The 26,863-nt window shown below is 41.8% G+C and overlaps 1 protein-coding gene and 1 pseudogene across 1 annotated transcript; one reads left to right on the top strand and one right to left on the bottom strand.

Annotated features, from left to right (window-relative positions):
• Positions 1 to 4,067: 4,067 nt before the first annotated feature.
• On the top strand, positions 4,068 to 13,237 carry LOC139401809 (uncharacterized). Its single transcript, XM_071145780.1, has 8 exons — positions 4,068 to 4,336; positions 6,130 to 6,205; positions 6,426 to 6,544; positions 6,773 to 6,809; positions 6,941 to 7,341; positions 8,806 to 12,445; positions 12,613 to 12,700; positions 13,042 to 13,237. Exons 2-8 carry the CDS (start codon positions 6,167 to 6,169, stop codon positions 13,218 to 13,220), a joined length of 4,503 nt encoding a protein of 1,500 aa, XP_071001881.1. The 5' UTR covers positions 4,068 to 4,336; positions 6,130 to 6,166; the 3' UTR covers positions 13,221 to 13,237.
• Positions 13,238 to 15,551: 2,314 nt separating this feature from the next.
• On the bottom strand, positions 15,552 to 25,535 carry LOC139401805 (protein ANKUB1-like; annotated as a pseudogene).
• Positions 25,536 to 26,863: the final 1,328 nt, after the last annotated feature.

Below are 26,863 nucleotides of genomic sequence, written 5' to 3'. Positions count from 1 at the left end.
ATTATTGTAAGCTATATACAGGGTCAGTACTATCATTGTAAGCTACATACAGGGTCAGTACCATTATTGTAAGCTATATACAGGGTCAGTACTATTATTGTAAGCTATATATAGGGTCAGTACCATTATTGTAAGCTATATACAGGGTCAGTACTATCATTGTAAGCTATATACAGGGTCAGTACTATCATTGTAAGCTATATACAGGGTCAGTACTATCATTGTAAGCTATATACAGGGTCAGTACTATCATTGTAAGCTATATACAGGGTCAGTACCATCATTGTAAGCTATATACAGGGTCAGTACTATCATTGTAAGCTATATACAGGGTCAATACCATTATTGTAAGTTATATACAGGGTCAGTACTATCATTGTAAGCTATATAAAGGTTCAGTACCATCACTGTTGATAGTAAGTCTATCATACAGTTCAGTGTGTAGATGTGTCATCTGACCTCATCAAAGGTCTCTCCCTAGACAGGTGTCGCTGGACGTCAGTCTGTGTCCCAGGAAGCAGCCTCTGAGGAACTCCGCCCACCCATCCCAAGTGTCCAACCGTAGAGTAGCCCCTGAGAGACAGAGACACATGCAGGTTGTCCTCCTGGTTTCCATGAACCAAGAATGTGTTCCATACAGTCCATTTGTCTCTGTGTTACATCCATAAGGTGTTGAGCCAGAGAACCATTGATCTACTGCACAAGGAAGGCCATACCCAGGTCAATGGCGTAGTCGTGCAGCCGGTTGCAGTCGTAGAGTTGCAGGCCGGTGGGAGAGCTCAGTCTGAAGGAGCTGACGGGAAGCCCACACTGCTGGGACACCAGGGTCATGAGCCTGGCCACAGACGTACTCAGGAGAAACACAGTGCCCAAGACTGAGAGGGTCTCCCCCGTCACGGCACTGAACACACGCACCACCGGCTCCCGCTGAAGTATAAGACCATGGACATACAGTAAATTCACTTGTTTTACATAAATACCTATGTTGTGTTTATACACCGAGTAAACAAAACATTATGAACACCTGTTCTTTCCATGACAAAGACTGACCAGGTGAATCCAGGTGAAAGCTATGATCCCTTAATGATGTCACTTGTTAAATCCACTTCAGTGTAGATGAAGGGGAGCGGACAGGTTAAAGAAGGATTTTTAAGCCTTGAGACAATTGAGACATGGATTGTGTATGTGTGCCATTCAGAGGGTGAATGGGCAAGACAAAATATTTAAGTGCCTTTGAACGGGGTAGTAGGTGCCAGGTGCACCGGTTTGTGTCAAGACCTGCAATGCTGCTGGGGTTTTTCACACTCAACAGTTTCCTGTGTGTATCATGAATGGTCCACCACCCAAAGAACATCCAGCCAACTTGGCACAACTGTTGGAAGCATTGGAGTCAACATGGGCCAGCATCCCTGGGGAACGCTTTCAAACACCTTGTAGAGTCCATGCCCCAACGAATTGAGGCTGTTCTGATGGCAAAAGGCGGGGTGTAACTCAATATTAGGAAGGTGTTTCTAATGTTTGGTACACTCAGTATATATAAGTTAGGAGTCAAATAATTACAGGGGTAAGATGAAGTGGCTCCTTTGCACTGATCTTAGGTCTGGTTTGTGTTTTTACTGCTAATGGTAAAGGTTAGGATTTGGTGAGAGTAAACTGATCCTAGATCTGTGCCCAAGGGCAATTTCTATCCAGAGACAAATCAAAGGTCCATGCTATTTAAATGTATAATATACCACCATCTCGTGGCTCAAATTTGTAACAACATGTTCTAATTCATGTGCTGTACTGAGTTTTGTTCTATCACATTGAACACTAATCTGGGTGCAGATTAAATTGAACACTAATCTGGGTGAAAATTAAATTGAACACTAATCTGGGTGCAGATTAAATTGAACACTAATCTGGGTGAAAATTAAATTGAAGACTAATCTGGGTGCAGATTAAATTGTTAACAGAAATATTATGAATATGTATTTCAATGAACCCAAAGGGCCTCTTCTTCTCCTACTATACGGCCTGCTGTGCTCTACTGTACTCTGCTGTGCTCTACTGTAGTCTGCTGTAGTCTGCTGTGCTCTACTGTAGTCTGCTGTACTCTGCTGTGCTCTACTGTAGTCTGCTGTACTCTGCTGTGCTCTACTGTAGTCTGCTGTAGTCTGCTGTGCTCTACTGTAGTCTGCTGTACTCTGCTGTGCTCTACTGTAGTCTGCTGTACTCTGCTGTGCTCTACTGTAGTCTGCTGTGCTCTACTGTACTATACACCACTGGGTATACAGACTCTTCAGATACTGTTAGCGAACACCAGACTGAGGTCGAGGCGATTACATGGGGTAAAGGTTTATAACTGTAAGGGTGTTTGGTACAAAGGCAACACTACATCGGGCCACATTTCAGCTCTATCCCAGGTCAACCATACAATACTATAGATTTCCACTCTAGTCAACCAGCAAGAAGGAGAGACAGACAGAAGGTCTGGCTTTGACTATGTCAATGATGGGATGTGTAAGTAAGGAGTAAGGAACACAAATAAACATTATTCTGATGGTTAAATTTGTACTTAGATACATAACCACTCTCCTCTGTTATCAAATCTTCCACAGAACTTTGTGGAACAGAGTGAGTTAGTTCTGTCCCTGTCTGGCTCTGGACATGTACCCAGGGACCTCTGTACAACAACACTTAACACTCACGAAGCAGTGTTCTTACTAACCAATCACTCTACCATAACCATGGTCTCGGTATAAAGCAGTGTTCTTACTAACCAATCACTCTACCATAACCATGGTCTCGGCATAAAGCAGTGTCCTTACTAACCAATCCCTCTACCATAACCATGGTCTTGGTTGAGCAAGGGCAATATTACTTTAAGTCTCAAGCAGGGTGACCTCAACATACCATATATCACCATATACCACCACACTATACAGTGGGGCAAAAAAAGTATTTAAAATTTGAAGCAGAGCTTAATTTGTAAATTGGGAGGTGCCAGAACAAAGAGTGGGTGCTAGAGGGGGGGTTCTGTGGTACCAGAACTCATGAGAAAAAACATCACCTATTATAATAAGAGCATTGAACGCATATCATCACATTTGGGTAGAGCCACTTATAGAAGGTGCACACATGGGGAACATTTTTAGTAGCCTAGGGTCCGGGAAAGTGTTGGCCTTTTTAAAACCGCATTTCGTGCAATTCTACATCCTTTTACATGACTGGAGACTTTGGCATGATCTTTTTTTAATCAGCACAAATGATCGAAATGGCAGGCTACTTTGACACTGACAAACTTAGTATCTGAGATCAATAAAAACGACCTTGTCTTGAATCCATCAATAGCCTATAGGCCTAGGTTTGTGGAGAAACATATAGTAGGCTACAATATGAGGAGGAAATTAGTCCTAAAAATGCTTTCCAGTTTCACTGACTCACCCAATGATGCGCAGCTCACTCGCTGGAGATTGTCGATGCGCTCGTGTCAAAAGCCTATCTCTCCCTCTCTCTGTTTTGTAAAACAATGTTTGGGAGTTGATCAAATATTTTGGTAGTCTACAGCATAGTCTTATCTTTTCAGCAAGAGTCATTGCTTTTCAACCTGTGTTTTCCCTCGATTGTATTTGAAATATTGCAAAAGGCCTGTTTTGTCTGCGTGCTGTTTTTTCACTGACAGATTTGCCTCGCGTTCCCGACTGTAGGCTATTCTTTGTTGTTGGGCTACAATCCGCAGCTAGGCTATTTAAAAAAATAAGAAGCTATTGGTCCTCTAGCTAAACTATTGGGCTTCTCATGACGTATTAGGCTATTCTGAATGTTTTGATTTATTTCTGAACAGACAGCAGTAATTCCGTAACTTTAGAAAATTCCTCCAGAACCCTTCATGCAGCTATGATTCTATAAGGAAACAAATGATGAAGTGCAACTCTGGAGAGATGAGGGGGCAGGATAATTGACGAAGAGGCAACTCGAATGAACTTTGATCGCTTTTATTATAATTGTTACATAGAAAAAAGTGAAAATGATTTTTCATGGCACGAGAGGTACCGGATTCGGTAAAATAGGTTCCGGAACAAAACAGTCCAGAACGGAAAGGTGCCGGATCCTGTTCTGGCATGATCCTGCTCAAATTAAGCACTGGTTTGAAGTACCTAGGTCTCTCTACCTGCTGAGTATAAAGATTATTAAACTAGATTCAGTGGGCTTGTCATTCACAGTACTGATGAAAAATCAAGTACAGTTGATCTAAATGTGGATATACGAGGACATCTAGTGGTCACCGGATTTAAAAAAAAAATTCATGCAAGCTATCTTTGCACTAGCATGCGATGCCATATATTTGACGCAGGTATTTATTATTCAACATGTATTGTCATTGACTGGAACAAAATATAATTGTATGAGCTATGCCTCTGTGTCCCGGCGTTGTTGTACCCCTCTACTATCTGGCTTGGTGGGGCGATCTCGTTCTGCATGCCTGCTTCACTGAGATACAATGTGTCGTCATGCATTTGTGCATTCACGCTGTTAACGGTCATACCCGTCTTGCTAGCTAATTTAGCTAGCTCATCAACCAGTATTTTATTCGCTTTTTCTGCACGATAGCACTTATTAAAGCCTTGAAACTCATGGGGACCTCACTGTTACCACGGGTCATCGAGCTAGCCCTTATTTGGCAGAAGGGTTGCATCGGTTTCCACTGGATTTGACAGCTTGTTAGGCTGGCTAGCTAGGTAGCTAATTCGCTAACGCGAACTGTTTATCACGTAGCAGCCTAATCTGACTAGCATCGCTAGCAACTAGCTAACATGGATAAAGTCTAGTCGTGGGTCCACAAAATCAAACAAATGGTACTGAACTGATGACAAAATCATGTTTCGAAATTGTAGTTTTTGTTGTTGTTGTTTAATGACATTGCGAATATCATATTTTTTGTCATTTAACTACCGGTATTTATTTAATCCGGTTTCGGCATGAGAAAAGTATTAATCTCAAATTCCAGCACTAACGGATACCGGGAAATAGAAATAAGAGAACCGGTCACAAATGCGGAGCCACGCCCTAAAATAACATGTGACCACAAGGCGTTTGTGACGCAATCATGCGTTCCAACTTTGTCATAATTGTCTGTAGGTTCTAAATTGCTTATGAGCTTGGCTGCCCTTCAGAAAGTAGCCGATTCTTGTACTTTACAGCTGTATTTTCCTACAGTTACTAATAATACTAGCAACAAAACAGATTTCATTCCTTAAAATGATTTTGCCAGATGGAAGAAAATAATAAGGTAGGCCTAAACTGTAATAAGATATACCTTAAAGACTGCTTGTGTTTAATCCTGAATCCAGTTGCCCCTCTTGTACTGGGATAAAACAATAGGCAAGCCATGAACCTTATGGAGGAGTACATGTGTTTTGTAGACACACCTGGGTTCTAGACTGGCTGAGGTAAACATTTTAGGAAAGCCTGGGTTTTTAAATCCCGGTGAGAGCAGATATGACAAGGTTTGTCAATGTCATGTTGCCCTTCTATTTAGATGAAACTAGCGAAAAGGATAATTTTGCTTCTCTTAATCCACATTTTCTAGCAAAAAAACATGTTCATGCTTTAGGGCTGGTGGGCTGCATATATATTGGTAAAATATAAAGTGTGTGTGTGTGGGGGGGAGGGGAGGGGCGTAGTGGATATAATGGGGTATAGGCCTAACTGTTGTTTTGAGGGTGAAATTTCAACCACAGTATGATGTCATCATTGTAAACTAAATTCAGCACAGCCAAACCTTGTATAAAATAGGTTGAATTTGTACCTTTGAAACCATGTCAGATTTTCAACATTTATATACACTTTCAGAAAAAAACAATAGGCAGCACCTCAGCCCGGGATCGAACCCCATCCAGGGTTTTAATTACACCCAGCCCTGCTTAGCTTTAATATGTCACTGACTACTACCAATATGCTATTGTGAGAATTATTATTGAGAGATCTCTTAATAACAAAATATATTCAGTGTTAATATCGAAGTCATTCTAAGGGGTAGGTTTGACAAAGCAAATGAGTGAGTGAGTCTTTGACATGAAGACAGTGGTTAGATTCTGCCATTGGGACTGCTCTGATGTTTCCATTCTCTCCTGGTTATGACCATAGAGCCTTGTCCCAGTCTCTAGACCTGCCTGTCTGTGTGATGGATGACCACCTGACCTCTGAAGCTGTCAATGAGATGGTAAGTTGACCTTGTCATTTCATATTACAACATTAATCCAATAAAATGTTATAGTGATGCTATCATTGGCAATGTTGACGTACCACAACCATCTCTGTTGTGTTGCAGTTGTTTAATTGGCCCAATGCTCCTCCACTCTTTAACAGTTAATAATTATTTCAGTATGATATTTGTTGTATATTAAGTTTGATTATTTGCAATATAATTACATTTCTACCAGGAGCAGAGCAATTGTACCAGGAGCAGAGCAACCTCAGTGATGGAAACCACAGAAGAGGGGAAGCTCAACATTGTGGAACATCTGACACTTATGGACTTCCTTCAAAACCTAACTGAGAAGTATGTTCTGTTTTCTTTGGTACTATCACACCTTCAAGGAAATAGGATTAAATTAGAAACTGATCAATCGGAAAAAAATGTTCAGTGCTAGAAAAGTTGTCACATTGCAATTTTGCCAAAACAACTGACACAAAGCAAGTATAACTTCACGATCAGGCAAATAATTAAATAAAAACAATTCTGCCACGCATCCTGATATGACAACATTTATAACAATATTGTTTTCAGGCAATGGAGGGGGATTCGTGAGGGCATGTTTGACCCGGTAAGATCATGTTACTGACAATTTAATCAGATTACCATGAAAACTCTGCCTAATGTTTAACCTTGTTCATAAGCTTTAAAAAGACGCACTATGCAACATTTTAAAACACTTCTTCTGTTTCTGGAATACAGCTGACAAAACAACAGCTTGCCGGCTTGTGTCTGAGGATTGTCCAGTTTTTATCGGACAAGCTGATGCAGATCATCATCCCAGGTCTTTACGAACTACTGGGCATCCAAGATGCTGCCTCCTCTCCATTGTCACAGAGATCTCTCACAGCGTCACTCACCAGTCTGTTAGACGATAAGACTAACACCAAGTCCCGCGTGAGATTTACTGAGGCTGGTGTACCTAAGAGGCCAGGCAGTCGAAAGTCTTTCAATAGCTTTCGCATCCCGACTCCCTACCCTTCCTCCAACTGTATGGAGCAGGAAGAGGAAGAAGAACAGGAATCACAACTTAAGTTCAAGGAGATTTACCTGACTAAGGGCAGTCTGGGCAGTGGAAGCTACCTGCCCAAGGGGGCCATGAGGTATGTTCTTAAAGGGAAATTTAACAACTTCATATTCATCTCCAGCATCACCATATGTGAAAATTACACATTTCCATGCTTTGTAGTAAAAAAAATATAGAGGGATGTAACTGTTTCCAATAGTGCTGAGAAATTAGTGCTTTTTGAGGTTGGTTTGGTTTCCATTCAAATATTTAAAAAATAATCACGGTTTTGGATTTCAATACTTTTTTTAGACATTGAATGCACTATGGATTATGTGTGTTGAATGCTGTAACAACACATAATAAAACAATGAATAAAAGTCCCATGATGGTAGTGACTGTCCATTACTGTTTATGACTTATCAACCATCATTTACTTTCTCATATAAAATATTTATTTGATGACTTTATTATTTCATTCCAAGTCATCAACTCATCTCTATAGAGCTGCTGCTTATTCTGTCTGACAAAATCACTATTTTAGTAGTTCTTCTAAGTAAATAAGACCTACTTTTATGACCGCTGAACACCAACTGTCAATCACTTAGATCATGTATTTCCAGGTAGAGAATCCTCGCAACGCAACTGCTTTTTATCTCTCTCATGCATTCTCTCGTCTCTCCGTCTCAGTCAATGAGTTTTCCGTATCTGCTCCACACAGAGTGGACAAGCAAGTGGGCGTGCAATGGATTATGGGAATTAATTGCCGTATTTTCTGTGCTAAACTATGTAGAATATTGGCCTGTTGGAAACTACAACTCCCTACTACATTGCATAGTTCGTGCTTGATCTGATTTATCTCTACAGAAACTGAGCATCGAGCTCACAGAAGAAGAAAAAAATGAACTATATGGAATTCAAATAATTGAGCCGACGTCGGTCAATTAGTTGTTTAAAAACCGAAAAATAACAAAAATGTTGGTTAAATGCTCAGCTCTAGATTCTAATGACATCATCAGTGTGCATCGTGTGATTTTAACCAATTATGAGTAGGCATTGCCTACTAATTGGTTGATGATGTCATAGAAAACACTTATCTTCCTCTTTCTTTTTTTACTACAAAACATAGAAATGCCCGTTTTTCACATATGCTGATGTTGGGGTGGTGCTGGAGTTGATGAATATGAAGTTGAAACATTTAGAAATTTCCCTTTAACATTTCTTCAAACTGCCTTGTATTTATGATTGTCCTTGAAGTTATTAGAAGTTACAGTATTTGAAGTTTATAGCAATTTGGATTTTTGTAGAGGATAGATATTGCCAGGATAGATAGATATCTACAGGCCAGTTTCAATACAAATGACTTATACAAAATACATTTTATTGGGCTTTAGAAATTAAGCAGTTAGGCTGACATCACACTAAGGTTTTTTCTCAGAGAAACAGCAGCGTTTTCCTCATTGTTTTCAATGGTGCAGATGTATTTGACACACTGAATGTGCATCACAGCCTTACATATTATTTGTTTGACTTTGATGATTTCTGCGTTTTTTTCCCCAAGGACTCTAACCTCTCTGTCTGATGTGCAGAAGAAAACAACCAACTCTGAGACGCTACAAGTCCTCTTAGGTGTCTCAGAGGACACCCTTGTCACCTGTGTGCAGGACAGCCTGCAAGGTTCTCTCTCCAAACTTGCATGCATGTCCAATTCTCCATCTGGAAGTGCAGGCTCTATGATGCTAACCCCTGCTGTAATGGCAGAGTTGGCTAAAGATGTCAAGTCGGCCTTATCAGTGGTCGTTAAGAGTGCCTCCGCAAGTCAAACCTCTCTAGTGACACCGGTAAGGGGAGACTCACAGACCAAGGTGACTGAGAGCATGGTGAGAGAGCTGGCTGTTAAACTTGAAAAAGTTGACCAAGAGAGCAAGAGTCTAACAGGGCAAGTCATGACCACCATCTCTGACACAATGGTGGCTTTTGTTGACGAGAACGAACAGAATTTGCTGGAAGATCTGAAGGACAAGATCACGTTTTTGGCATCGCATGTTGGCTTCATTGAGGATCTTGATGCCCTGATAAGGAAATACGAGAGCAGCTACAATATTAGTGAATCTGGTTCCTCCTGCACGCTCACATCTAAGAGCATCCAAAAACTCTCTAGCCGGGAGTTTCAAACATCAGCAATACAAGCAGTGAGTGGAGTTCTTGACAAAAAAGTCAGTAGTTTGAGCTTTCCTAGTTCAGTCATTAAGTCTGAGTTAACAGGTGCTGTATCAGGTCAAACATTGTCTGGCATTGTAAAGACAGAGTCAATTCACCCAGTGGGCTCAGCAGCGTCAGTAGTTGTTAAGACTTTCGTGTCAGATATGAAGTCCTTGGCTGAATCTGAAGAGAGTCCCCAACAGAAGAGTGCCTGGTCTGCTGCTGTTCACATTTACCACAGCATCCAAAACAACTTGAAAGATTATTTCGACAAGCTTCAGAGATTTGCCCTAAAGAGCATTGTCACATCTGATGACAACATCACAAATGCTGAGTTTAAGGAGACAGTTCCACTTCCTTGCTTAGACATGAAATATAGGCCCAGTAAGAGTGAGCCTCAGTTGCCAGAGTCCACTGGTGAAGTTACTTTACAAAGAGGCCTAAGTGAGAGCTCAAAACTTCTTTGGGCAAAAACTGAGTCAGAAGAAAGCAAGCTCCTTCTGACAACTTGCACCAAAGAAGTCATCTCAGAGCTTCTGGTCTTGTACAACACTGAGATGTCAAAGGAGGACCCCCTGTACACTGTTGGAGAAAAAGGATCAGGCTTCTCTATTGAGAGAGAGAAATTTGTAGAGGGTGTTCTGGCTCAGCTTGGGGATATTGCCCATTCCAGGGCCTCATCACCAATAGTATGTGAGTTCCCCTGTCAAATTGAGGACAGCAGAAGTAAGGCCACAGCTTCTTTGACCAGTCTGTTAGATTGTATTAGAAAACTCTCAAGTGAGGAATTTAAGAGAAATGCCACTCAAGCAGTGAGTGAGTTCCTAGTTAAAAAGTCCACCAGTAGCTTAACTAGTGCACAGCCTGCTTATTCTGTAGCATCCAGGTCTTGTTCCATTCAAAACCAGTACACATGGTCAAAGGATATTTGTGCGGATTCTGCTGCCTTTGGCATCATTGAAACATTTGTGGAAGACCTGCAGAGCTTGGCGCAACCTGCAGAAGTAGAGGAGAGAGAACCTGACCTCCAGGAAAATGCACAAAAGCTACAGAGCAGGATCTGGTCTGCTACCACTAGTTTATATAACAATATTAAGAAGACATTAAAGGACTTCATCATTCACCAGCGGAGGTCAGACATGCTGAGCAGAATGTCTAGTCATATACCCACAGAGGACTCTGGACATCTTGGGACTAAGGAGTACCTTGGTTTGGCAAGCCAGGACTTGAGGCAAGCTAGTAAGAGTGTGCCTCACTTGCACAGTTTGAACCTTGAAGTGGCTCTACACAGGGGTGTCAGCGAGAGTTCAAAACTTCTCTGGACTGAAACAGACGAGGCTCTACTGACCAATAGTACCAAAGAGGTCATTTCAACAATCTTGACCTCATGCGAGGATCAGACATCAAATGCACCTTGCTTCTCCACAGTAGGAAAGAAAATATCTGATATGTCCCTTGAGGTCAACATGTTGGTAGGTGGTGTTCTGTCTCAGCTGAAGGACATCTCCTTGTCAAGGTCCCCAACACCATGTGAAGACATGTTTGAACGTCTCCAAGGTTCTCCTGAGCGAACCTCTCCAGTAAGTCTAGATTGCAGCACGGCTGCCTCCAAAGGCATTGCATCTTCCCACAGTCTTTCAACAAAGAGCCTCCAAAAACTCTCTAGTCATGAGTTCCAAACCAAAGCTGAGAAAGGAGTGAGTGAGGTCCTCTCTAGATCATTTAACATTGTGGAGGAAGGCACAACAGATAAGTACCTCCAGTCTGTATCTACATCCACCACATCTACTGATATTATACAAACCATGGTGAAAGACCAGCAGGAGCTCACCCAGACCACCCAATCATCTGACATGGTATCTGGAACCTCCCTGCTCACCACTGGACAGGTTTCTGAGAAAAGAATCTGGTCTGTTGCTCGTAACATCTACTACAGTCTGCAAAGTAAGATTACGGAGTTTCTCAGAAAAGATCTTCAAAGATCAGACACAACACTTGGTTCAATCCAAATCTTTACATATCAAAGCAGTCCTGCATCACAAAGAGCAAGTCTCGGCCATCTTGAGGTCAACCAGAGCAGTGTTACACCTGGTGTAAACGATGCCTGTGTGGACATTCCGCACAAATTACTACCTAAAACCACTGAGCTCTCAGGATCCATGCTGGAGGATATTGGCACGATCCGTTGTAGGAGTGCTGACAGCCAAAATACAAGAAATACCTCTTCTTCACGCTCTTCCATCTCTCTAACACCTACTTCAAAATTAAGGCAGTCGAAATGGCACTTTGCTTTACCCGGGACTCCCATCCCCACTGAGTTTCCTGCTCAGATTGACTTTCCCATTGTTAGAAACACAATCATTGAGGACTTCTTTCACACAGAGGACTTACTTCCTGTAACCTTTGTGGACAAAGTCAGGCAAGCTGCTGGGGTGGTAGTGGACATTATGGTGGAAAGTGTTGAGAACACACAGGAAAATGGACAGGGTGCTTCACATCTTGACGACCTCCGATCTGCTGTTAGGAAATTGAGAAAAATCATTTCCACTTGGACCATCCACATTTTCAGTCATGAATTGGTGGATAAAGTGATAGCCCTTCAGGACAGCCACAGCACTCCACAGGTCTTAACATTGGAAGCAGCCAAAAGTGCTTCAGACTCCATTCTTTCAAGGCTGAAATGGGGAAAGGAACAATGTGCCATATCCAAGGAGCTCTCCTCTCAGCTTCTCCAGATATTTGCTGAAGAGACAGTGAAGTGCTTCCTGAGACAGTGGTCAGATGAGTATGAAAACATAAACTTTGATGTTTCAGTCCAGAACGATCCAAAGACTTCTACTTGCATGGTCATTCTTCAAATGATCACCAAAGCCACTGCTAAATGTTATTTTGAGTCCGCTACCAGCGTGGCCACCAGTGGCATTGTAGAAGGCGTGTTTGATTTGGAAAGGGATACCATCAGCAGTACTGGAGAGCAGGTCCTCACCTTCAATACAAAGGTATAGTACACATACATCTTTCATGAATAACACTGCTGTTGACCTTTTATGAGATATATGATTCTTTGTGTCATGGCATTGCACTGCTTCTTTGCAATTGATATGCTGTACTTTAAGATATCGAAAAATGTTCAGTTTGTTTTAATGTGCCTTTTCCCACCAACCAGGGTTCCAAGAAAGTTAGTAAGAACCTCTGTCCTCAAGAGTCTCTGGAGTACCAGCCTCAGAACATTTCCCCTACTGTGTACTTTACAGGTAAGCCCTGCTGCTGTTTAGGCTGCTGCTCAGTCAAGACTGAGACATTATCCCTTTACCATTCCACTAATTCATTTGGAAAGACATTGTACTCCTCTGAGTTGTTACCTATGACATACTGTACTGTGGGCTGGGTGGTAGCCTAGTGGGTTAAGAGGTTGGGCCAGTAACCGATAGGTTGCTGGTTCAGAATCCCTGAGTTCACGAGGCAAAATCTGTCAATGTGCTCTTGAGCAAGGCACTTCATCCTAATTGCTCCTTGTAAGTCTCTCTGGATAAGAGTGTCTGATAAATGAGTAAAAATGTAAATTGATGGCATGCTGGATGGTCTTTCGTTGCAGAGACGATGACAACATCTCATGGCTCCTTTTCTCCAGAGGGAATTTATGATATCGCATCGTCCTTCCCACTTGAAGAGAAGAGTCGCAAACCCTCCCTTTTCACCAGATTGTCTAGATCCATCACGAAAGGCTTTCTCAGCCCATTCAAATCTTCAAGAAAAACCAAATTATTTAAATAAATTCCTCATTATAACAACGAGAGCATTCATTTGTTCAGATGAGAATCTAATCGTATTGGTCACATACGCCGAAAACAACTGTGAGATGCTTTATTACGAGCCCATTCCCAACAATGCAGAGTTAAAAAGTAAGAATATATTTTCTAAATAGTAACACAATAACAAGGCTATATACAAGGAGTACCAGTACCGAGTCAATGTGCATGGGTGCGAGGTAGTTGAGGTAATACAGTATGTACATGTAGGTAAGGGTAAAAGTGACTAGGCAATCAGGATAGATAATAAACACAGTAGCAGCAGCTAGTGTGAAAGTCGGTCAGTGTCACAGTGAATGTGTGGGTAGAGTGTAGTGAGTGTGCATCGAGCCAATTCAAGAGAGTCAGTGGAAAACAATTAGAAAAATACATCAATAACAAAGGGGCAAATAGTGCAGGTGGCCATTTAATTAACGTTCAGCAGTCTGATGACTTGGGGGTAGAAGCTGTTCAGCAGTCTAATGACTTGGGGGTAGAAGCTGTTCAGCAGTCTAATGACTTGGGGGTAGAAGCTGTTCAGCAGTCTAATGACTTGGGGGTAGAAGCTGTTCAGCAGTCTAATGACTTGGGGGTAGAAGCTGTTCAGCAGTCTAATGACTTGGGGGTAGAAGCTGTTCAGCAGTCTAATGACTTGGGGGTAGAAGCTGTTCAGCAGTCTAATGACTTGGGGGTAGAAGCTGTTCAGGGGGGGGTAGAAGCTGTTCAGCAGTCTAATGACTTGGGGGTAGAAGCTGTTCAGCAGTCTAATGGCTTGGGGGTGGAAGCTGTTAGGAGCCTTTTGTCCCAGACTTGGTGCTCTCGTATCGCTTGCCGTGTGGTAGCAGAGTGAACAGTCTATGACTTGGGTGGTTGGAGCCTTTTGACAATCATTTACATATCACTTATTTTATTTTTATTTGATTTGATGTCATATTGTAAACGTATATCTGTTTTGCTGAAAATATGATTTTGAAAACAATGAATGTCTACAAGTGCTTCATAAAACAGTTATATTTATTTTTGTATTTTCAAAACACAGCAAATAGCCAATCAAGTATCAACATAAGTGAAATGAAAGACAGATTTAATTTTCAGTGAATAATTGTCTTGTCCAGTGAGCAACTCAATGACAGCGATTCAAATGACATCATTAGATCACCTCCAAGAAGCATCTTCAACGTTCACCTGACAACCCATTGGATAAGACACATACACTAACCAAGTGTTTCTTACCTGTCAAGAAGGTTGAGATCAGAAGCTTCTTCAATACCCCAGAAATGGAAAGGCTTTGAGACAAAGACAATCAACTGTCCAGATAATGCACATACACTAACCCGGATGTTCTACTTGCCCCACTGAGTTACAGCAAAGTTATCATTTATGCATGGGTCCACGATCCACTCATAGCTCTCACAGCTATCTGACAGTTCTCAGAATACTAAGGAAGAAGTGTGTGATATTGGATTTGGTATCCTTCCCACTCCCAAGTGATTGGGAGTCCCATAGGATGCCGCATAATTGGCCCAGCGTCGTCCAGGTTTGGCCATCATTGTAAATAAGAATTAGTTCTTAACTGACTTGTCTAGTGAAATAAAGGTTAAATAAAAATAAACTATTTAAGCTGTCTGCTATGTTGCTGTGTAAATCCACACACTGCAGGGGAATGATGACACATGCTGTGCTAACACATCGTTACAGTAGTTGTCAGTTTTGTAACGTAAATAAAGAGTTTGTCAAATACTCTATGTGAAATACAGTATGTATTATTTTCCCATAATGCCATTATTTCATGTCTTGTGCTATTTTTAGCATTTTCCCCCCCTTATGTATCAGGTGTATTATTTTGACACTGCACAGACTCATTTAAATGAGCAATAATGATCCACATCTTAATAAAAGAGTTTTAAGGCAGCAGTGTTCATACTGTATTTTACATTGATTTCAACCACTATATGTCTTCATCAGCAAGTGAGGATTTCTATGGATAAAAACTAGTGTTAAGTGTGTGGGGGGGGGGGGGGGGGATCCTCAATTAGACCCATGTCAAACACTTACAATCACGTACAGTACAACCACATTCAGTACAATCACATACAGCACAACCACATAGTCACATTCAGTCAACTAAATGATTCTAGAATAATAATAATTCCATTCACATTTGGCTACTACAAATAGCCAGTGAAATATGATACGTTTTTTGTTACTTGAGAATAGGAATGACTGAGAATCCACTGCCTGCCGTTGTAAACTTTCTGCACACAAATCAAACACAGTACTGACTATATCTATAAGCCTCATCCAAAGGAACGAAATTCTAAGTCGTCCGCATTGTTTCAGGCATCATCCGTTCCAAAGTCTCATCTTGTTCACTGTAAAAAAAAAAATAAGAGTTCCTTTTTGGACAATTCCAGGTTGTCCCTCCTTGTTTCAGTATGTTTAATCTGCCTAATGACCAGGATCCTGGTGTCTACCCAATGTGCTGAGCACTCCTCCTGGACAGAGTCCGCGCTACATTCAGCTGCTGCAACCATGGTCTCTGTGTGAAGGCACTGTTAGAGAGTCAATCAACCAGAACAAGGTTAGGAGACCAAATCTGTGTCCTAGCATTGTGAAATACTGTATATGTAATGGCCTCAATACATTAATGAAGCGCCCTTACATTCTATCCTCTCCCCATACTGAAACAACTTGTTAGGGTGAACCAATAAGACTGACACTATATACCTTCTAAGCATGATAGTTGGCTCATGATTTGTTTCAGGACTTGTTAGGGTAAACCTATAACAGCTTCTAACCCCAAGTCATAAGACTGCTGAACAATTAATCAAATGGCCACTGGACAAGTTCAAATGTTTTATTATTTGTTACTTTAGTTTATTGGGTAAATATTCTCTTAACTCTTCTTGAACTGCACTGTTTGTTAAGGGCTTGTAAGTAAAGTATTTCACGGAAAGATCTACACTTGTTGTATTCAGCGCATGTGACAAATAAAGTTTGAGTTGATTTGATTTGACTATGTACCTTCTAAGCATGATGGTTGGCTCATGATTTGTTTGTACTGAAATCTATTCAGGGAGGATAAGGGTATATCATAGGCAGTGATGAAGTGGTAAAACCTGGCCAAGGCCAAACAGTATATGGCGTTTTCTCTGGGTGTGCGGTCGCAGTGGAGAGAAAAGGCCTCCAGTGAGGTGGTGAGTATCTGGGCGGAGTTTGGCGAGGCAAACACAGGTCTGAGATTGGTGTCTCTGGAAATGGGCGGGAGCGGGACTCTGCTCCTCCATTGGTTGCTGTTCTGATCCCCACTCTCATCCTCCTCACATCCCTTCCCTCCACATTCCCTCTTCTTCTCTCTTTCATCCCTCGTGGCCACAGGGTGTTGCTTCGGTAGTTGAAGAGGTTTATCCTGGGATGCCAGGGCGCGGAGCGGGCAGGATACATGAGATGGGCAGTTGATGGGGGTCAAACTTTGAGAGGCTGTGGACATCACCCTGATACCCGCCTTGGCCTCACTCCTCCTGGGCTTGGAGGACATCTTGGGGAGGGTGAAGCCGTCCACCAGGACCGTGTCGCCCACCCTGTTCCTGAACAGAGCCCTGTTGAGGCCCATGCAGTGCCTGGATGCTGCCCTCCTCTGCCCCAGCCTCACCCAGCCCTTTATCTGGAGGTATGTCCGCATGGGCAGGGCCATACCTGGGAGGACCACCACAGAGCACAGCCTGGTGGCCAGGTGACTCACACACTCCCTGTGGCCGTACTGAAGGGCGATCCTCAGGGGGTCGCGACCCTGGGGATCCCGACAGGCAAGGGTCAGAACGCTGCTGGCGATAAAGAGTTTGAGGATGGTGAGCTGGCCGTGCTCGATGGAGGCGACAGCGGGACACTTGGCGACGTCGGGGTGGGCCGTCTGGTGGCACCACTCACGGTAATGGTGAACCCCCACCGGCTCAATGACACGCACCCCCCTCTCCAGCAGCCAGCCGGCCAGGTCCAGGTGGCCCAGAGAAGCAGCGATGTAGAGTGCCACCCGGAGCTGGAACCTGGAATAATACAGAATCAATGTATTTATAACACGTTTCAAGTTTTTTTTGTCAAGTTCACAAGATACAGTGGGTTATAAAACAGTACAGTAAAATGCTTACTTGCAAGCTCTTTCCCACAATGCAGTATTAAATATCAGGGTAAGAGAAAAAACGTATGAAGGAAAAAAACACACTATCATTGAGACTATACTATATACAGGGTCAGTACTATCATTGTAAGCTATATACAGGGTCAGTACTATCATTGTAAGCTATATACAGGGTCAGTACTATCATTGTAAGCTATATACAGGGTCAGTACTATCATTGTATATATACAGGGTCAGTACTATCATTGTAAGCTATATACAGGGTCAGTACTATCATTGTAAGCTATATACAGGGTCAGTACTATTATTGTAAGCATTGTAAGCTATATACAGGGTCAGTACTATTATTGTAAGCTATATACAGCTATATACAGGGTCAGTACCATTATTGTAAGCTATATACAGGGGTCAGTACTCATTGTAAGCTATATACAGGGTCAGTACTATCATTGTAAGCTATATACAGGGTCAGTACTATCATTGTAAGCTATATACAGGGTCAGTACTATCATTGTAAGCTATATACAGGGTCAGTACTATCATTGTAAGCTATATACAGGGTCAGTACTATCATTGCTATATACAGGGTCAGTACTATCTATATACAGGGTCAGTACTATTATTGTAAGCATATACAGGGTCAGTACTATTATTGTAAGCTATATACAGGGTCAGCTATATACAGGGTCAGTACTATCATTGTAAGCTATATACAGGGTCAGTACCATCATTGTAAGCTATATACAGGGTCAGTACTATCATTGTAACTATCATTGTAAGCTATATACAGGGTCAGTACTATCATTGTAAGCTATATACAGGGTCAGTACTATTATTGTAAGCTATTGTAAGCTATATACAGGGTCAGTACTATCATTGTAAGCTATATACAGGGTCAGTACTATCATTGTAAGCTATATACAGGGTAGTACTATCATTGTAAGCTATATACAGGGTCAGTACTATCATTGTAAGCTATATACAGGGTCAGTACTATCATTGTAAGCTATATACAGGGTCAGTACTATCATTGTAAGCTATATACAGGGTCAGTACTATCATTGTAAGCTATATACAGGGTCAGTACTATCATTGTAAGCTATATACAGGGTCAGTACTATCATTGTAAGCTATATACAGGGTCAGTACTATCATTGTAAGCTATATACAGGGTCAGTACTATCATTGTAAGCTATATACAGGGTCAGTACTATTATTGTAAGCTATATACAGGGTCAGTACTATCATTGTAAGCTATATACAGGGTCAGTACTATTATTGTAAGCTATATACAGGGTCAGTACTATCATTGTAAGCTATATACAGGGTCAGTACTATCATTGTAAGCTATATACAGGGTCAGTACTATCATTGTAAGCTATATACAGGGTCAGTACTATTATTGTAAGCTATATACAGGGTCAGTACTATTATTGTACTATCATTGTAAGCTATATACAGGGTCAGTAATTGTAAGCTATATACAGGGTCAGTACTATCATTGTAAGCTATATACAGGGTCAGTACCTATATACAGGGTCAGTACTATCATTGTAGGGTCAGTACTATCATTGTAAGCTATATACAGGGTCAGTACTATCATTGTAAGCTATATACAGGGTCAGTACTATCATTGTAAGCTATGTCAGTACTATCATTGTAAGCTATATACAGGGTCAGTACTATCATTGTATATATACAGGGTCAGTACTATCATTGTAAGCTATATACAGGGTCAGTACTATCATTGTAAGCTATATACAGGGTCAGTACTATCATTGTATTGTAAGCTATATACAGGGTCAGTACTATCATTGTAAGCTATATACAGGGTCAGTACTATCATTGTAAGCTATATACAGGGTCAGTACTATCATTGTAAGCTATATACAGGGTCAGTACTATCATTGTAAGCTATATACAGGGTCAGTACTATCTTTATTGTAAGCTATATACAGGGTCAGTACTATCATTGTAAGCTATATACAGGGTCAGTACTATCATTGTAAGCTATATACAGGGTCAGTACCATCATTGTAAAGCTATATAAAGGTTCAGTACCATCACTGTTGATAGTAAGTCTATCATACAGTTCAGTGTGTAGATGTGTATTCTGACCTCATCACAGGTCTCTCCCTAGACAGGTGTCGTTGGACGGTCAGTCTGTGTCCCAGGAAGCAGCCTCTGAGGAACTCCGCCCACCCATCCCAGGTGTCCAACCGTAGAGTAGCCCCTGGGAGACAGAGACACATGCAGGTTGTCCTCCTGGTTGCCATGAACCAAGAATGTGTTCCATACAGTCCATTTGTCTCTGTGTTACATCCATAAGGTGTTGAGCCAGAGGACCATTCATCTACTGCACAAGGAAGGCCATACCCAGGTCAATGGCGTAGTCGTGCAGCCGGTTGCAGTCGTAGAGTTGCAGGCCGGTGGGAGAGCTCAGTCTGAAGGAGCTGACGGGAAGCCCACACTGCTGGGACACCAGGGTCATGAGCCTGGCCACAGACGTACTCAGGAGAAACACAGTGCCCAAGACTGAGAGGGTCTCCCCCGTCACGGCACTGAACACACGCACCACCGGCTCCCGCTGAAGTATAAGACCATGGACATACAGTAAATTCACTTGTTTTACATAAATACCTATGTTGTGTTTATACACCGAGTAAACAAAACATTATGAACACCTGTTCTTTCCATGACAAAGACTGACCAGGTGAATCCAGGTGAAAGCTATGATCCCTTAATGATGTCACTTGTTAAATCCACTTCAGTGTAGATGAAGGGGAGCGGACAGGTTAAAGAAGGATTTTTAAGCCTTGAGACAATTGAGGCATAGATTGTGTATGTGTGCCATTCAGAGGGTGAATGGGCAAGACAAAATATTTAAGTGCCTTTGAACGGGGTAGTAGGTGCCAGGTGCACCGATTTGTGTCAAGAACTGCAATGCTGCTGGGGTTTTTCACACTCAACAGTTTCCTGTGTGTATCATGAATGGTCCACCACCCAAAGAACATCCAGCCAACTTGGCACAACTGTTGGAAGCATTGGAGTCAACATGGGCCAGCATCCCTGGGGAACGCTTTCAAACACCTTGTAGAGTCCATGCCCCAACGAATTGAGGCTGTTCTGATGGCAAAAGGCGGGGTGCAACTCAATATTAGGAAGGTGTTTCTAATGTTTGGTACACTCAGTATATATAAGTTAGGAGTCATATAATTACAGGGGTAAGATGAAGTGGCTCCTTTGCACTGATCTTAGGTCTGGTTTGTGTTTTTTTACTGCTAATAGTAATGGTTAGGATTTGGTGAGAGTAAACTGATCCTAGATCTGTGCCCAAGGGCAATTTCTATCCAGAGACAAATCAAAGGTCCATGCTATTTAAATTTATAATCTACCACCATCTCGTGGCTCAAACTTGTAACAACATTTTCTAATTCATGTGCTGTACTGAGTTTTGTTCTATCACATTGAACACTAATCTGGGTGCAGATTAAATTGAACACTAATCTGGGTGAAAATTAAATTGAAGACTAATCTGGGTGCAGATTAAATTGAACACTAATCTGGGTGAAAATTAAATTGAAGACTAATCTGGGTGCAGATTAAATTGTTAACATAAATATTATGAATATGTATTTCAATGAACCCAAAGGGCCTCTTCTTCTCCTACTATACGGCCTGCTGTACTCTACTGTACTCTCTGCTGTACTCTGCTATGCTCTACTGTACTCTGCTGTACTCTACTGTACTCTGCTGTGCTCTACTGTACTCTGCTGTGCTCTACTGTACTCTACTGTACTCTGCTGTGCTCTACTGTACTCTGCTGTGCTCTACTGTACTCTGCTGTACTCTGCTGTGTACTCTGTACTCTACTGTACTCTGTACTGTGCTCTACTGTACTATACACCACTGGGTATACAGACTCTTCAGATACTGTTAGCGAACACCAGACTGAGGTCGAGGCGATTACATGGGGAAAAGGTTTATGACTGTAAGGGTGTTTGGTACAAAGGCAACACTACATCGGGCCACATTTCAGCTCTATCCCAGGTCAACCATACAATACTATAGATTTCCACTCTAGTCAACCAGCAAGAAGGAGAGACAGACAGAAGGTCTGGCTTTGACTATGTCAATGATGGGATGTGTAAGTAAGGAGTAAGGAACACAAATAAACATTATTCTGATGGTTACATTTGTACTTAGATACATAACCACTCTCCTCTGTTAGCAAATCTTCCACAGAACTTTGTGGAACAGAGTGAGTTCTGTCCCTGTCTGGCTCTGGACATGTACCCAGGGACCTCTGTACAACAACACTTCACACTCACGAAGCAGTGTTCTTACTAATCAATCACTCTACCATAACCATGGTCTCGGTATAAAGCAGTGTCCTTACTAACCAATCACTCTACCATAACCATGGTCTTGGCTGAGCAAGGGCAATATTACTTTAAGTCTCAAGCAGGGTGACCTCAACATTCTATATATCGCCATACTATATACCACCACACTATACAGTGGGGCAAAAAAGTATTTAGTCAGTCACCAATTGTGCAAGTTCTCCCACTTAAAAAGATGAGCGGGGCCTGTAATTTTCATCATAGGTACACTTCAACTATGACAGACAAAATGAGAAGAAAAAAAATCCAGAAAAATCACATTGTAGGATTTTTAATGAATTTATTTGCAAATTATGGTGGAAAATAAGTATTTGGTCACCTACAAACAAGCAACATTTCTGGCTCTCACAGACCTGTAACTTCTTCTTTAAGAGGCTCCTCTGTCCTCCACTCGTTACCTGTATTAATGGCACCTGTTTGAATGAACTAAATCACCTAATCATACCTAATCATACTATATAATCATACTATATAATCATACTATATAACCATACTATATATTACCACACTACTATATAACCATACTGTATAATATATATATAACCATACTATATATTACCACACCATATCACCATAATATATATAATCATACTATATAACCATACTATATAATCACCATACTATATATCACCATACTATATCATACTATATAACCATACTATATATTACCACACTCTATATCACCATAATATATATAATCATACTATATAACCATACTAACCATACTATATAACCATACTATATATTACCACACTAAATCTGAAACACTTTATGTTAATGATAGTATGAAGCTGTTTCAAGCAATAGCCAGCTCACTTTGATATGCATTTTCAAGCACGGGTAGAAACAGCTAGGTGTTTGGCTGGTACCTTCAGCAGGCAGCAGATGGCACTGCTAGGGGTGATGCCAACGTCTGTCAGGACCCAGCTGTCCCGAAGGATGGCACCAGCATAGCTCAGCTCCAGGAAGTACCTCACCTGCTTGTCGTCTGACAGTTGCACGTGGAAGTAATCCTGCCAGAGGAAGAAGATTGGAAACACAAGGAGCCGTAATTGAGTGTCCCATACAATCAGAGTGAGAGGGCTCAGCACTGATGGAGCCGTAATGGAGGGTGTCCCGCACAGACACCCATTATGGAGGGTGTTCCACCCAGGCAGATGTCAATGTTTACCATACAATAATTGTAAAAGTGTCCAAATGTGTACAATTAAGAAATAAGGCCCAAGGAGGTGTGGTATATGGCCAATATACCACGGTCAAGGGCTGTTCTTAGGCACAACGCAACGTGGAGGTATATTGGCCATATACCACAAACCCCCAAGGTGAATTCTTTTTTTTTCTTCTCCAATTTAGTGGTATCCAATTGGTAGTTACAGTCTTGTCCCATTGCTACAACTCCCATATGGACTTGGGAGAGGCGAGAGCCAAGAGCCGTGCATCCTCCGAAACACAACCCAGCCAAGCCACACTGCTTCATGACACCATGCCCGCTTAACCTGGAAGCCAGCCGTGTCGACCGTGTCAGCGTGCACTGCTGCGTGCACTGCACCTGGCCCGCCACAGGAGTCACTAGTGCGTGATGGGACAATGTTGACAAAGCACTGCTGGCGTGGCTGTCTCCTACTGTAAGTACTATCGCCCTATCACATGTCTCCTACTGTAAGTACTATCGCCCCATCACATGTCTCCTACTGTAAGTACCATCGCCCCATCACATGTCTCCTACTGTAAGTACTATCGCCCCATCACATGTCTCCTACTGTAAGTACTATCACCCCATCACATAACCATGTCTCCTATTGTAAGTACTAGTCACATACTTTACTTGACACCAGCCAAATGAACAAATTGCTTCTTAGAATCATCTTCCTTTCCCATGGAGCTGTTGGCCGAGGTTGGAGTAGCCAGGAGGAAGGCATGGCCAGCCGTTGAGAAATGCTTGTTTTTGGTTATCATGGATTTATCTGTGGTGACTGTGTTACCTAGCCTCAATGCAGTGGGCAGCTGGGAGGGATGCAAACAGGCTCACATGAAACCCTTCATGAAGACAAGTAGCCTAGTGGTTAGAGTGTTGGACTGGTAACCGAAAGGTTGCAAGTTCAAATCCCTGAACTGACAAGGTACAAATCTGTCATTCTGCTCCTGAACAGGCAGTTAACCCACTGTTCCTAGGCCTTTAATGAAAATAAGAATTTGTTTTTAACTGACTTGCCTTGTAAAATAAAAATTTGAAGCAGAGCTTAATTTGTAAATTGGGAGGTGCCAGAGGGGGGGCTCTGTGGTACCAGAACTCATGAGAAAAAAGATCACCTATTATAATAGAGCATTGAACGCATATCATCACATTTGGGTAGAGCAGTAGAGTAGAGCCATTTACAGTAGGTGAACACATGGGGAACATTTTTAGTAGCCTAGGGTCCGGGAAAGTGTTGGCCTTTTTAAAACCGCATTTCGTGCAATTCTACATAATTTTACATGACTGGAGACTTTGGCATTATCTTTTTTTAATCCGCACAAATGATCGAAATGGCAGGCTACTTTGACACTGACAAACTTAGTATCTGAGATCAATAAAAACGACCTTGTCTTGAATCCATCAATAGCCTATAGGCCTAGGTTTGTGGAGAAACATATAGTAGGCTACAATATGAGGAGGAAATTAGTCCTAAAAATGCTTTCCAGTTTCACTGACTCACCCAATGATGCGCAGCTCACTCGCTGGAGATTGTCGATGCGCTCGTGTCAAAAGCCTATCTCTCCCTCTCTCTGTTTTGTAAAACAATGTTTGGGAGTTGATCAAATATTTTGGTAGTCTACAGCATAGTCTTATCTTTTCAGCAAGAGTCATTGCTTTTCAACCTGTGTTTTCCCTCGATTGTATTTGAAATATTGCAAAAGGCCTGTTTTGTCTGCGTGCTGTTTTTTCACTGACAGATTTGCCTCGCGTTCCCGACTGTAGGCTATTCTTTGTTATTGGGCTACAATCCGCAGCTAGGCTATTTAAAAAATAAGCTATTGGTCCTCTGTAGCTAAATTATAGGGCTTCTCATGACGTATTAGGCTATTCTGAATGATTTGATTTATTTCTGAACAGACAGCAGTAATTCCGTAACTTTAGAAAATTCCTCCAGAACCCTTCATGCAGCTATGATTCTATAAGGAAACAAATGATGAAGTGCAACTCGGGAGAGATGAGTGGGCAGGATAATTGACGAAGAGGCAACTCGAATGAACTTTGATCGCTTTTATTATAATTGTTACATAGCAAAAAGTGAAAATTATTTTTCATGGCACGAGAGGTACCGGATTCGGCCAAGTAGGTTCCGGAACAAAACAGTCCAGAACGGAACGGTGCCGGATCCTGTTCTGGCATGATCCTGCTCAAATTAAGCACTGATTTGAAGTACCTAGGCCTCTACCTGCTGAGTATAAAGATTATTAAACTAGATTCAGTGGGCTTGTCATTCACAGTACTGATGAAAAATCAAGTACAGTTAATCTAAATGTGGATATACGAGGACATCTAGTGGTCACCGGATTTAAAAAAAAATTCATGCAAGCTATCTTTGCACTAGCATGCGATGCCATATATTTGACGCAGGTATTTATTATTCAACAAGGATAGTCATTGACTGGACAAAATATAATTGTATGAGCTATGCCTCTGTGTCCCGGCGTTGTTGCACCCCTCTACTATCTGGCTTGGTGGGGCGATCTCGTTCTGCATGCCTGCTTCACTGAGATACAAGGTGTCGTCATGCATTTGTGCATGCACGCTGTTAACGGTCATATCCGTCTTGCTAGCTAATTTAGCTAGCTCATCAACCAGTATTTTATTCGCTTTTTCTGCACGATAGCACTTATTAAAGCCTTGAAACTCATGGGGACCTCACTGTTACCACGGGTCATCGAGCTAGCCCTTATTTGGCAGCAGGGTTGCATCGGTTTCCACTGGATTTGACAGCTTGTTAGGCTGGCTAGCTAGGTAGCTAATTCACTAACACGAACTGTTTATCACGTAGCAGCCTATGCTGACTAGCATCGCTAGCAACTAGCTAACATGGATAAAGTCTAGTCGTGGGTCCACAAAATCAAACAAATGGTACTGAACTGATGACAAAATCATGTTTCGAAATTGTAGTAGCTATTTATGTTGTTGTTGTTGTTTAATGACATTGCGAATATCATATTTTTTGTCATTTAACTACCGGTATGTATTTAATCCGGTTTCGGCATGAGAAAAGTATTAATCGCAAATTCCAGCACTAACGGATACCGGGAAAAAGAAATATGAGAACCGGTCACGAATGCGGAGCCACGCCCTAAAATAACATGTGACCACAAGGCGTTTGTGACGCATTCATGCGTTCCAATTTTGTCATAATTGTCTGTAGGTTCTAAATTGCTTATGAGCTTGGCTGCCCTTCAGAAAGTAGCTGATTCTTGTACTTTACAGCTGTATTTTCCTACAGTTACTAATAATACTAGCAACAAAACAGATTTCATTCCTTAAAATGATATTGCCAGATGGAAGAAAATAATAAGGTAGGCCTAAACTGTAATAAGATATACCTTAAAGACTGCTTGTGTTTAATCCTGAATCCAGTTGCCCCTCTTGTACTGGGATAAAACAATAGGCAAGCCATGAACCTTATGGAGGAGTACATGTGTTTTGTAGACACACCTGGGTTCTAGAATGGCTGAGGTAAACATTTTAGGAAAGCCTGGGTTTTTAATATCGAAGTCATTCTAAGGGGTAGGTTTGACAAAGCAAATGAGTGAGTGAGTCTTTGACATGAAGACAGTGGTTAGATTCTGCCATTGGGACTGCTCTGATGTTTCCATTCTCTCCTGGTTATGACCATAGAGCCTTGTCCCAGTCTCTAGACCTGCCTGTCTGTGTGATGGATGACCACCTGACCTCTGAAGCTGTCAATGAGATGGTAAGTTGACCTTGTCATTTCATATTACAACATTAATCCAATAAAATGTTATAGTGATGCTATCATTGGCAATGTTGACGTACCACAACCATCTCTGTTGTGTTGCAGTTGTTTAATTGGCCCAACGTTGCCAATGCTCCTCCACTCT

The sequence above is a fragment of the Oncorhynchus clarkii genome, unplaced genomic scaffold, assembly GCF_045791955.1.
Source record: "Oncorhynchus clarkii lewisi isolate Uvic-CL-2024 unplaced genomic scaffold, UVic_Ocla_1.0 unplaced_contig_3415_pilon_pilon, whole genome shotgun sequence".
Taxonomy (NCBI): Eukaryota; Metazoa; Chordata; class Actinopteri; order Salmoniformes; family Salmonidae; genus Oncorhynchus; species Oncorhynchus clarkii.
The sequence above is the reverse complement of the archived record's forward strand: the minus strand, read 5'-3'. Positions and strand labels throughout refer to the sequence as shown.

What these genes read in the sequence shown, in the direction of transcription:
- LOC139401809 (XM_071145780.1), top strand. Translation starts at nt 6,167, where the DNA reads ATGGATGACCACCTGACCTCTGAAGCTGTCAATGAGATG. An exon ending in CTGCCCAAGGGGGCCATGAG is followed by an intron (nt 7,342 to 8,805) that starts GTATGTTCTTAA and finishes TTTTTCCCCAAG; the next exon opens with GACTCTAACCTCTCTGTCTG. An exon ending in CCCTACTGTGTACTTTACAG is followed by an intron (nt 12,701 to 13,041) that starts GTAAGCCCTGCT and finishes CTTTCGTTGCAG; the next exon opens with AGACGATGACAACATCTCAT.